Source organism: Sorex fumeus, unplaced genomic scaffold, assembly GCF_029834395.1.
Source record: "Sorex fumeus unplaced genomic scaffold, SorFum_2.1 ptg000265l, whole genome shotgun sequence".
Taxonomy (NCBI): domain Eukaryota; kingdom Metazoa; phylum Chordata; class Mammalia; order Eulipotyphla; family Soricidae; genus Sorex; species Sorex fumeus.
The window spans coordinates 10,575,993-10,588,965 of NW_026606322.1; the positions used below are offsets into that span (position 1 = coordinate 10,575,993).

General features: G+C 39.2%; 1 protein-coding gene across 5 annotated transcripts in view; it reads left to right on the forward strand.

Annotated features, from left to right (window-relative positions):
• Positions 1-12,024, forward strand: part of SPICE1 (spindle and centriole associated protein 1) — a 158,411-nt gene extending 146,387 nt beyond the window's left edge. For 4 of the 5 annotated variants that reach the window (XM_056109275.1, XM_056109274.1, XM_056109277.1 and 1 more), the window contains 5 exons: positions 231-724; positions 5,413-5,596; positions 8,209-8,311; positions 10,129-10,216; positions 11,812-12,024. In XM_056109275.1, coding sequence (XP_055965250.1) covers positions 231-724; positions 5,413-5,596; positions 8,209-8,311; positions 10,129-10,216; positions 11,812-11,868 — 926 coding nt within the window. In that variant the 3' untranslated portion in view covers positions 11,869-12,024. The remainder of the gene's footprint in view (positions 1-230; positions 725-5,412; positions 5,597-8,208; positions 8,312-10,128; positions 10,217-11,811) is intronic. The other variant, XM_056109276.1, reaches the window with a different exon arrangement.
• Positions 12,025-12,973: the final 949 nt, after the last annotated feature.

Genomic DNA, 12,973 nt, shown 5'->3' on the forward strand with positions numbered 1-12,973 from the left:
TAGCCTTTAAGCTGAAGGAGAATATTTTTAGGGTGGTTTTAATCATGTGTTATACCTATGGTAAATAGGACCTTGTGTGTCGTTGTCATTATGTTTCTTTCTCCCCTTCTATCCCCCACCATCACACAGTTGTACTCTATACTACTAAGGTAGGCTAATGAAATTATTATAGTACCAATCAATACCTAAATGATACATGTTTATCGTGCTTTCTTTAATTTTGTCTGTAGTATTGAGGAGGACTGTCCAAACTCGTCCTGCTCCGCGTATTCCTCCAACAGCAGAAATAATTGAGAAGGAACACAATTGGGAAAGCAAAACATTACCTACTACCACAGACTTCCAGAATGCAAATGCAAATGAAGAGAATCATCTCTTCACCCAGAGATGGCGGTTCTCACACATGGGAGAAGATTTGGAGAACAAAACCCAGGCTCCTTTCCTGAGTCTCTCACAGCGCCTCCCTAATTCCCATTCAGACACTCAGCCGTTGAGAAACTCCGAATTCTCAGAGGAGCCCCCAATTTTGGAAGATGGGCAACAGCTCAAAACAGATGAGGTACTAACCCAAAGAAAGGACATCATGACGCGAATTGCTGAGTTGACACTGCAGAATTCAGCCATCAAGGCACATCTGAATAATATTATACCAGGGGGAGAGCAGGGGGATGGACCTCGGGAGTTGAAAAAGCAGGAAGCAGGTCAGACAAGCGACATGCCTTCGGTGAGTATCAATCAAGACTCGGCTCAGGCCGGGTGTGGCGTAACAGCACAGCACTTGCCTGTGAGAGAACTCTGGGTTCTCTCCCCAGCACCTTACCAAACAACCAGAATGAAACAGGACACGAGCACAGCAACTGTAGTTGGCAGGTGGCTAGTGATGTCCGCCACTTCATGTGCTGGAGGCGGTGGTCAGTGTTCACAGGTGTTGGGACCAGTCATGCCCTCCTGGCTCTCCTGGCGTTTCTGAGCACCTGCATCAGTGTCGCCTGGATACCTGCCAACAACTCAGGTCATCAAGCCTGCCCAGCAATCCTGATTCAGAAACTAGCATCATCATCATGATCATCATGATTATTATTATTATTTTGGTGGTATGACAGATTTATTTAGACTATTTAGTGGGTTTTTAATTTGTTAACATATTAAGCACTTTTTTTTTTCCTTTTTGGGCACAGAGGTTACTCTTGCCTCATGCACTTAGGAATTACTCCTGGTAGGGCTGGGGGACCTTATGGGGTGCTGAGAATCGGACCCTGGTTGGCCCCCTGCAAATGCCCTAATCACTGTGCTATTGCTCCAGCCCCCATTAAACAATTTTTATAATGGAAAAGTAACTTAGTGACTATCTCTTTGTTTTGCACCTATTACTGTTGAATTAGTCCTTAACCTTCAGTAAGGTCAGAGACTTTAAATTTCTGTGTTTAATTCTCATGATGAGATAGTCATCAAGCACCCATTTTAAGTCAGTAAAGTTAGGTAATTCTTCAGCTATTCAAAATTATACTGTCTAATGGCCAGCATTTTAAAATGCATTAAAATGCATTTTAATTGCTAATTTTATTTCCCCGTTACATGTAAACAAGTTAAAAGCAAGAGAAAAAAATATATTGCCCAGGGACACAAGGCATTTAAGTTGCTAGGGGCTGGAGCGATAGTTCAGTGGGTAGGGCCATAGCACTGCGGGTAGGAAGTTTGCCTTGCATGCAGCCAACCCAGCTGACCAGATTGAGTTTCAGTCATAAAATGTTTCAACACCCATCCTTTCACCAGTACACATTTTCTGCCGTCAGTATCCCAGTTTTCCTCCTGCCCCACCCCACCACCACAGACTGCAGATACTTTTCTGCAGATACTTTTCTCCTCCCTCTTACTAATTTTTCTTTTAGGCGCTGTGGTTTGCAGTACTGTTACCGAAAGAGTGTCATGCATATCACTTTACCTCCTTTGAGCACTTAGTTTTTGTCCAATGATCACCTGTAACTAACATTGTCATGTGGTCCCTTCACTGTCCTAACTGCAGTCCCTCTCCCCCTTCGTAGCAAGCTTCCTCCATGAACCAGTCTCCTGGCCCTTGTTCCGGTTGTCTTTGGGTATTATTCATATACTGTAGCACTGTAGCACTGTCCTCTCATTGTTCATCAATTTGCTCAAGCAGGCACCAGTATTGTCTCCATTGTGAGACTTGTTACTGTATTTTGGCATATCGAATACTCCATGGGTAGCTTGCCAGGTTTTGCCTTGCAGATGGGATACCCGCGGTAGCTTACCGGGCTCTCTGAGAGGGGTGGAGGAATCGAACCCCGGTCGGCGGAGTGCAAGGCAAATGCCATACCTGCTGTGCTATCACTCTAGCCCATTATTCACATACTACATTTTAAAAAATATATCCCTCAAATGAGTGCAGTCATTCTATATTTGTTCCTCTCCTGACTGATTTTACTCAATACAATACTCTCCATGTCCATACATTGTATAAGCAGATTTCATTACTTTATTTTTCCTAATAGCTAGGTATTGTTCCATTGTGTAGATGCACCATAGTTTCTTTATCCACTCATCTGTTTTCGGACACTTGAATTGTTTTCAGATCCTGGCTGTTGTGATGAGTGCCACGGTGAAACAGGAGTGCAGATAGCTTTTGGCCACTAACGTATATTCCCAGGAGCAGTATTGCTGGGTCATATGGAAGCTCAGTTTCTAGTTTTTTGAGGAATGTCTATATTGTCTTTCAGAAAGTCTGGACCAATCAACATTCCCACCAGCAGTGAATGGAAGTCCCATTCTCTCCACATCCGCACCAACACTGGTTGTTCTTTTTGATATATGCCAGTTTCCGTGGCATGTGATGGTATTTATTGTTGTTTTGATTTGTATCTCCATGATAATTAGGCATGTAGAGCACTTTTCCCTGTGCCTTTTGGTCATTTGTATTTCTTCTTTGAGGAAGTTTCTGTTCATCTCCTCACCATTTTTTGATAAGGTTGGGTTTTTTTTTCTTGTAAAGTTCTGTCAGTGCCTGATATAATTTAGTACTAACCCCTTATCAGATGAGTGTTGAGTAGGTAATTTTTCCCATTCCTTGGACTGTCTTTGTATTCTCATCATTGTTTCTTTTGAAGTGCAGAAGCTTCTTAGTTTAATGTTGTTCCATTTGTTTATCTTTGCTTCCACTTGCTTGGTCAGTGGTGTTTCTATCTTTTTTTTTTTAATTTTTTTAATGTAACACTGTGAGATAGAATTACAGACTTACATATTTTTGTGATTACATGTCAGTCATACAGTAGTCAAGTAAACATCTCTCCAACCATCCCCACTCCACCCTTCCCCCCATCTGTGGCAGGCACATTCCCCCTTACTCACTCTCTCCTTTTGGGTGTTATGGTTTTCAAGTCAGTTAATATGTGGCCATCATGTTCGGTCTATAGTCTACTTTCAACACACATCCCTCATCTCGAGAGAGGCCTCCAAACATCCTTGGCTTGGTGTTCCCTTCTCTATCTCAGCTGAGTTTTCCCCCAGCCAGTGAGGTCGGCTTCCAAGCCGTGGAGGAATCCTCCTGGCCCTTACCCCTGCTATCCTTGGGTGTTAGTCTCCCATTATTTTACTTTATATTCCAAAAATGGGTGCAGTCCTTCTGTGTCTGTCCCTTTTCACTTAACATGATTTTTCTTGTAAAGTTCTATCAGTGTCGATCCACTGATAAGCAAGTTTCATGACTTCAGGTGTTTAAAACTTGAAGATGCTTATAGCTTCAATGTCATGGAAGATTCTGCCTATGTTGTCCTCTACATACCTTATGATTCAGGTCTAATATCAAGATTGTGAATTAATTTTGAATCCATTTTGATTTGATTTTTGTGCAAGACCAGTTTCCCAGCACCACTTGTTGAAGAGGATTTCTTGGTTCCACTTCATAGTTTTTTCCCCTTTATGAAAGATTAACCTGTCATATCTCTGAGGATTTGTTTCAGGATATTCAGCTCTGAGCAGCATCTTATTTTTTTTTTTATTACTGTGAGAAAGTTACAAGCTTTCATTTTTGGGTTACAGTTACACAATGATCAAACACCTAACCCTCCACCAGTGCACATTCCCTACCACCAATCTCCCCAATATGCCCCCCTCCCCCCGCCTCCATGGCAGACAATATTCCCCATACATTTTCTCTACTTTTGGGCATTATGGTTTGCAATACAGACACTGAGAGGTCATCATGTGTGGTCCATTATTGGAGTGGAGAAGGCAGATGGAATAGAGAAGGGATCACTAAGAAAATGATGGCTGGAGGAATCAGTTGGGATGGGAGATGTGTACAGCATCTTATCTTAAAAGTTCCAGAGGTGGGGCTGGAGCCATAGCACAGCGGTAGTGCGTTTGCCTTGCACACAGTGACCCGGGTTCGATTCCCAGCATCCCATATGGTCCCCTGAGCACCGCTAGGAGTAGTTCCTGAGTGCAGAGCCAGGAGTAACCCCTGTGCATGGCCGGGTGTGACCAAAAAAGAAAAAAAAAGTTCCAGGGGTAATTACCTTATCCGTGATGGCTTATGGTCTCCAGGGAGGAACAGGAACAGGAGACGTGTTGTTACTGTTTTTGGCATACTGAACACGTCGCAGGCAGTTTGCCAGGCTTTGCATTCGACTTCCCGTATTTCTTTCCAGTCACCAGTTCTTTTGCATCAATGACCGTAAGCCAAGTGTGGCCTCAGGAGGCAGACACCAGTCATAAGGAGTGCTTTGTAGGAATCTTTGCCCATTATCTCCTGATGTGTATGTAACCATACATACATAATTATAGAATATGTTCCACGGCGAAGAAGTCCTCTGCGGTATAATCTAAAACCCCAGATGTGGGTATGTCACATAGAAGTCAGTTACTGGGACAGCTATTTTTTGTTGTTTCGGGGTTACACTTGACTGTGTGCAGGGCTTGTTCCTGGCTCTGCACTCAGGGGTCACTCTTGGCAGGATCAGGGCACTGTAAGGGGTAAATAAGGATTTAATCTGGAACAGCTGCATGCATGGCAAATGCCTTAAGCACTTTGTTATCTCTCTGCCCTGGAACTCCTGTGATTGTGTCTAATCACCTAAACAGACACTAAGATGCAGGAAAGCTTTGTCCCACAGACACTTTGTGTGGAGAAGGGGATCAGACTTAACCTCTAATGTTTTTAGTGGAATGAATTAAAAATTCTTTAATTTGCCTATTATCAGGTTTGAATACAGCAGCCGCTATGCGTACTGAGTTGTTGATGCTTAGTAGAAGAGTATATTTGCAAAATGCCAAGTCATTTGTTATGACTGGTTTGTTATGGAGTATATATACTTGATTTTATTGCCTCTTAATTCCTATTGCTAACATTCAGTTTTTTGAAATGTTGTGTTATCCCCCCGTTTTCTTTTTTTAAAGACACTTCCACCGGCACAACCTCTGACACCAAGCAGCATGGAGGAACGGATCGCAGAACTGAATAGACAGAGTATGGAGGCTCGTGGGAAACTTTTGCAATTAATCGAACAGCAGAAACTTATAAGTTTGGATGCTTCCTCTTCACCTTTATCACCTGCTCTGTCACCTCTCAGAGCATGGACTGGTTGGTTGCAAATTCATGATTTCAGAGTTAAATACATGTGCATTTTCACTTCCATGATTTTTGCAAGTATATGTTAAGCTAGAGGAAATTTCAGCAACATTTTGGTTAGAGCCTAAAATTTTGCATAGAATGAAAGAGACCTGAATTGTACAGTAAGTGACATAAATGGGACTGGGAGAGTTCTGATAAACTCTGTTTCTGTGATTAAAAGTGATCCCATTATGAACCTGCAGCTCATCTATAAAATTTCTGATTTCTTCAGTTGTCCTACATGTTAAATGGAATATATATCAGAATATGATTGGCATGTAATTATGCTGCTACTTATATAAGCATCAGAATGATGACTTGGAATTTTGTTAGCTACTAATTATTTCACACACCCAACTGTGCTTAGGATGTAGAGGACTGAACCCAGGTCGGCCACAGGCAAGGAAAGTGTCTTACTCACCGTACTGTCTCTCTGGCTCTGATCACTAAAACATTTTTATTTATAAATCAGAACTTTCTTTTTGATAACATTTAGGAATGTGAAAAGACAAGAGGAAATTCTACATAACTATGATAAGTTACAATATTCACATTCAAAAAGATACCTGTGAAACAAAGTACATCTTTGAGCCAGAGGTTGATTCGGTTCCTGAGTATGCAGAATTACATGAGAGTTTATAGAGAGAACGCTTAGGTCCCAGTATAAGATTCCATACCCTTGCTTCCAGGCAGAGAAGCTGCTCTGTCAGAACGTGGTGTGTCTCGGAACATGGTGTTGCTGCAGGAGTGCTCTAGAGGGATTTGTGTGTCCTGCGAATGCTTGAAGTACATTATATTTGCACTATCTGATAAAAAAAATTTTTTTTTCTTTTTGAAGGTTTTTTTTTTTAATTAAAAAAAATTGGACCACACTCACTTATGTATCACTTCTGGCAGGGGGCTCAGGGGACCACGTATGTTGCAGGGGGTGGAACCTGGGTCCGGCGCATTCAAGGCAAGCAATTTACCCATTGTACTATTTCTCTGGCTCCAAATTACAGACTCAGGAAGTGACCTTTCAGAAATTACTGTGCAATGACAGTAATGGATTTTCCTGTGGTCTCTTTTTTTTGTTTGTTTATTCTAGACTTCTTCAAATGATGTTTTTGTCTACTGTTCTTTACTTCAAAAAAAAGTATTTTCTTTTTGTTTGCTGTTCAAAGTCAGAGGCAGCTAATGATTAAAATTGGTAAATTAAATCACCCCAATAAATAAAGCTGTCTGCTCTGACCTGTTCTGGCTTTGGAGATGCAGTGTTGAGTAGAATAAGGCCCGTTTGCCGTGACTGCTCCAGTTTTCAAATTGTGGAGCAGACAGTAAACAAAGAAGCAAACAAGCATACAAGAACTTGTTAGTAAACTAAGTCCAATAAAGAAAAATGAGCCAGATCACTCTTCAGGGTAGTTTTGTGATTAAATGAGTCATCTTGAGTTCAATAGTTATTTAAGGTTAGCAATAGCTTGCTTTCTTATTGTCTTCTTTAGTTCTCAATGTACTGTGAGAGCAGATAGAGCCGATAAGTACACTTCATAAATAAATGTACCGAGGTACAAAATTGAAGTGTTCTGTCTGACATTCTAAGGATGAGTGGCAGATTTGAGAATGTGAGCTTTTCATTCGATTGATTATAAATCTACCATATTTCTTGTTTCTGTTTGCTTTGTGTTATGGTTGTGCTCACGACTTGGTCCTGCCCCAGCCCCAGTCCATGCCAGCGACCAAATCTAGGCATCCTGCATGCAAAGCATGTGTGAGCTTTCTGAGCTATTTCTCTGATTCCATATTCTTTTCTTAAGTAAAACTCTTGGTTTCACAAGAAGCTATCACTATAATGATAAATAAATCACATGCCATTAAAAAAAAAAAACTCCTTTGTGTTGTAGAGTAACTGAGGAGTGTATTATAAAATTAAATAGGGTTTCATTTCCCCCTTGAAGACTGGAAGTTGTTGGTTTTTGAATGATTAATGGGAGCCTCTGTGAAACTGAGGAATTCGAATGAACAGGAAGTCTTTCATTAGTAGATATTTAGCAATTATTTGTTGATTGATTATTTAGTTCTAAATGTTGAAAATATAAACGTATATAATTATACTTGTCATCAATCCCAGGGGCTCGTCAGCTGACTTTTCCATGTTAATTTACTGGTCTTCAGAAATAGTAACAGTGAACTTGATTTAGAAAATATAATGTTTCACTTTATATTTAGAATAACTTAGAAGTTTTATTTCTTTGGTGTTTTAACTTTTGAAAACTTGAGATCTAAGCTGCAGCTGTCAAAGATCTCAAGTTCTTTAGGACTAACAATTTTCATTTTTTGCTTCAGCTCTGGCCTGACACCACTTCTCTGACATTTCTCTCTACAAATTGGCAGACCACTAGTTGACCCTAGTAACTAAAGTTGTTTGTCTCACAGTTCGTTTCTAAAATAATCCTTCAGGTGTATCTGTGGATCATGATGATAGAAATATAGAAAGAACCTCCAAATTTATAATGTAAAATTGCAGTAAGACAGAAAGAAATTAGATGTCAATTTTTTATAATAAACAAAATGGGACTCAAATTTATTTTTATATGTTTCAGATGGAGGAAAGAGGACGATTGAGGTTTCTGTTCCAGGAGCAGATGCTCCAGAGAGCTCAAAATGCAGTAACATCTCTCTCTCCAGCGGGGTGGCTGCCCGAAGGTAGGGCTTCACTAGGAATAGTTGCTTTAAATAAATCAAGAGTAAGGTAGGTGTGTGTTTCATTTTGTTATTGACACAACAATAAAGTTATAACATTTCAGATGTGCATTAATGAAAGTCAACACACACTCACATACACATACTTATTAGTGAAAGACTATATAATGTGTAAGACAAAGCACCGTATATATACATACATATAAATGTATATATATGTATATGTGTGTGTATATATGTATATACATGTATATACATATATACACACACACCAAATTAGATTCGTCATTTAAAATCTAATTATCTTTCGCACTGCGTGTTCCCCTTAAACTAATTAGTCAAACTCCTGCACTTATCTCCTTCCCTTCTGGTCATATTAATTAGTCGTATAGTCCAGGAGTAGTTTAATTTAGTTCAAAAATCCATTTGATTTCCTAATATTCCACATCTGAATAAAAACATAAGTTTCTTTGACTTATTTTATTAGGTCTGTCGACACTGTTGCAAAGTGTTTCATTCCTTATGAAAAACAGAAGTTTTTAAGACCTGACAGGCAAAGACAGACTTGTTTATGCAGAGAAAATAAGTAAAGAGGTTATTGGGGAGTGAAGAAGAGGAATGAGGAACAAACCTTTATTAAGGAGAGAAGCACTGATTGGCTATTAAAAAAATATTGGATAACATGTAAAGCTTTATGGATTACAAAACTAGGAGGTAATGCATGACAAGGTGGATAAATTGACCTGTAGTAATTTAATTTAATTTAATTCCTTTGGTGAATAGATAAGACTGCAGCCCATAGCACTGATGGGGTGGTTTGCCTTGATAAATCTCATGATTGGCCAGTAGTAACACTGATGGTGTGCCTGTATTCCAGGCTCCATGCTGGAGGTGAGACTGCACAGCACTCTGCCTTTCTGGATTTTTTCTATCCTCATACTACCTTCACCTCCTTTTTATCCATTCAGCACACCCATTGCTCCTTTAGTGTTAAAAACCTATCAGCATAATCCAGAAAGGGGTACAGGGTACTATATATTTGTCAAAGCCTATATAATGTATAAGACAAAACGTGAACCCTAATATAGAGTATACTCCTAATCATTTCAGTATTGTAATGTAACAAGTTGTAACAAGTGCCTCCATACCTATGCAGTGTGCTAAAAGAGAAAAGTATGTATGACCGGGAGGTGTATTGGAATTCTGTCTACTAAAGGTTAGAGATGTATGATACAAGTTTTAACTGGGGTCTGCCTGACCCCAGTTGCCTTGCGTGTGATTTTCTTTCTTTCTCTTTTTTTTTTTTTTTTTTGTTTTTTAAAGAAGAAAGTTTATGGTTGGCGTTGATCTGTAAAATAAGAAGTTCACATAAGCTAAATTAGAAGGGCAAATACTGTTGAGGAAACAATGTGTGAATGAGAGAAATAGACTAAAAACCAATGAACACAGAAGCTTGGATTTTACAACAGCAGCATTAGAATTTATAGAATTACAGCGTTGGGTTTCATTTTTAACATTGCTTATAGACTCCTGAGCACAGAGCCAGGAGTAGCTCCTGAGCACTGCCAGGAGCTGCCAGCACTGCCTATAGTCACTCCCAGGGTGGCACAAAACAGAACTGTTGTTGTTTTTTTTGTTTTGTTTTGTTTTTTAAAGATTTATGCTGGTGAAAATGTGTTACAAATAATTTACCTCCTTTGGACCTAAGTCATCCATTTTTTTTTCAAGCCTTTAGCGCTATGGAGGGTAATTATTCTTACATAATTTTTAAAAGGTTAGAATTATAGATTACTCACTATCTTTTATTTATCTTTAAATAGATCTTCAGGGGCTTCTAATAATTCTGTTTCTCCATTAAATGCTACTTCAGGAAGTGGACGGTTCACACCTCTTAACCCAAGAGCAAAGGTATGTTATAATCACGGTCACGGTCCTCCCGTTGTTCATCGATTTGCTCGAGCGGGCCCAGTAACGTCTCCATCATGAGACTTGTTGTTACTGTGTTTGGCATATCGAATACGTCACGGGGAGCTTGCCAGGCTCTGCCGTGCGGGTGAGATACTCTCGGTAGCTTGCCGGGCTCTCCAAGAGGGGATGTTATAATGTAATTGTGAAAAAAGTTTAGGGTGAAGGTGACTGACTCTAGTAATTTGCATTCCGTTAGCCCCCTTCCCCCCCGCCCCATTCCTTGTTATTTATTGTTTACCAAAGACGCTCTGAAATTATTGGAAGACAAAAGCAACTGACTGTCTTTCACTAGAGAAAACAGATAAGTTATAAACTTCTTTTGTTCATTAAGTCAACACAATGGGGCTGGGGAGATAATCCATAGGACTTACATGTGACTGCAATGGTCATGACCTGGTTTGACCCCAAACTACCAAAATAGCCCCTGAGCACCACCAGGTGTGGCCCATAACCCAACTTTCTCTCACCCCAAGATAACGTGGCAGGAGAGAAAGTGTTCTTGAGTGGTTAGAGATACACTGTGATGTTGGTTCACTGGATCCTTGCTATGGTTATGTGGGGCTTGGAATAGCCAGAACCTGGGTCCAGCCACATATCTTGCTCCTTGAACTGAATGTGCTGTTTCTGAGTGTACCACTAGCCAGAAAGGTTTGGCGCAAAGGGTAATTGATTTATGTGTTCTGATTTTACATAAGGATGTGTCGAAAGTAAGCATTTAAAATATGCCCAAAGCTTTTAAAAGGCATTTCATGCTGTTGGTAATAGCAATTTGTAGTTTCCTTGAATGTTTAGTCATAGAAAATTGTGAGGGCAGCTTTAAAATCATAACTATATTCTTCACGAACATGAGATAATAAATGATATGGGGGAGTACTTTTTGCTCTTCTTATTACTGACTTAAATAAAAAGTGTTTTGATAAACATTGGTAATTAATAACTCAAATTAATTGAAAGTTCAGATATTATAGTTGCCCAGCAGTAAAATAGTTGTCCTTTGCTTCTTCTTGTATTGTTAAAAAGCTCGGAAGTAAATTATTTGTCTTTGTAAAGACTTTACAAAGACTTGTAACTTGTCTTTGGTTTCTGAAACTTAGTTACTGAGATCAAATGATTCTTTTTTTTTAATTTTAAAGGTGAAATTAAATACAAACTCAGAGGCTTATATGTAAAAGATATATCTTTTATTTTAAAAAGGGGGGCCAAAGAGGTTAGACAAATGGGTAGGGCAAGTGCACTTGCCTTGTATGCAGTGACCCTGGTCCAGTCCCTAGCATCCCCAAAGGTCCCCTGATTGCCTCCAAAAGTGATCTCTGAGCGCAGAGCCAGGAATCAGCCCAGAGCTGGATGTGGTCCCCCAGAAACAAAAAATCTAAATTAATATGTTGTTGACCAGGAAATCAGTTACTTGAAGAAATAAAATGTTTCCTTACCAATTTAATTTCTAGTACTGTTGACCTTTAGTTATATTTGGGCTGAATAAGTGGGAATATTGATGTCATGTTCTAATTTTTTTTTCTCTTTGCATCTTTGTTCAGCAGTTTGAAAAACAAAATGAAGAAGGCTGGTTTGCTCTTTCTACACATGTGTCGTAATTGAAATCAAGTTTTACGGCGTTTGTTCTCAGTTATATGTTCTTGAGATTTGTCTCCCCTTTTTCTGCTCCTGCTGTCAAGTTCTTTTATGTTTTACTTAGGTTTTCATAAAACGTAGAAAGGTGTTGTGACTTAGTCTATTGGAACAAGAAATAAAGCAACAGTTTAATTTTTTTATCTCTTCCAAATAACTTCAACAAATGACGAACCTACAACCTCCTGTGAATAAAATTTTACCTATAGAAAAATTAACCTTTTATATGCTATAATTTTATAAGTATTTTACAATTTTTGAGTAATATATTTTTTCTTTATTCAGATTTTTTTTTGTTGGTTTATTTTTCTAGAAGAACTGAATTGTTTTGAATATAACTTACAGGAAAAAGTTTATGTGATTCAAGTCAGACTTCCAGAAAATTTTGACGTCCCCTTTGGTTTCTGTTATTTGAAGCCAAGTCACTGTAGTCCACTTTTTTCAGAAAGTGGAATGTGCAGCCTTAAAATCTAGGTGTGTAGTATTTGTTTTTATTTACTTATATAGATAAGAGTGGTTATATATTTATAAAATTCTTATGTTCTTTTTAAATGTGATAATGTCAATAATGTACATTAAATAATGATCTTGGAACACTGGCTAAATGCAGTACCATTGATTATTGTCATATTTATGTTTGGAGTAGAAGAAATTGCAAAGAAGTTCCTATCAGTTTACCCAGTCCTAAATTCACTAAACATTGTATGGTAGGTTTTGCTTCATGGCACCTGTTTGGCTCTCAGTTATTGGTTTCTGTTTTAGTCTTGTTTTGTTTTTTGTTTTATTTTTGTTTCGTGTTGTGGCCACACCTTGCAGTGCTCAGGGCTTACTCCTGATTCTCTGCTCAGGGGTCACTCCTGGTGACGCTCAGGGGGCCATGTGTGGTGTTGGGGATCGAACCCAGGTTGACCATGTGCAAGGAAAGTGCTCTATCTACCCAATACTATCTCTCCAGCCCCCTAGTCTTAACTTTCTGAGTTACCTGTCTCTTGATAGGACATGTCGGCCCAGGGGAAGTGTTTGGGATGGGAAGAAACACAGCAGAACTGTGCCATAGAGATATCTGACTGG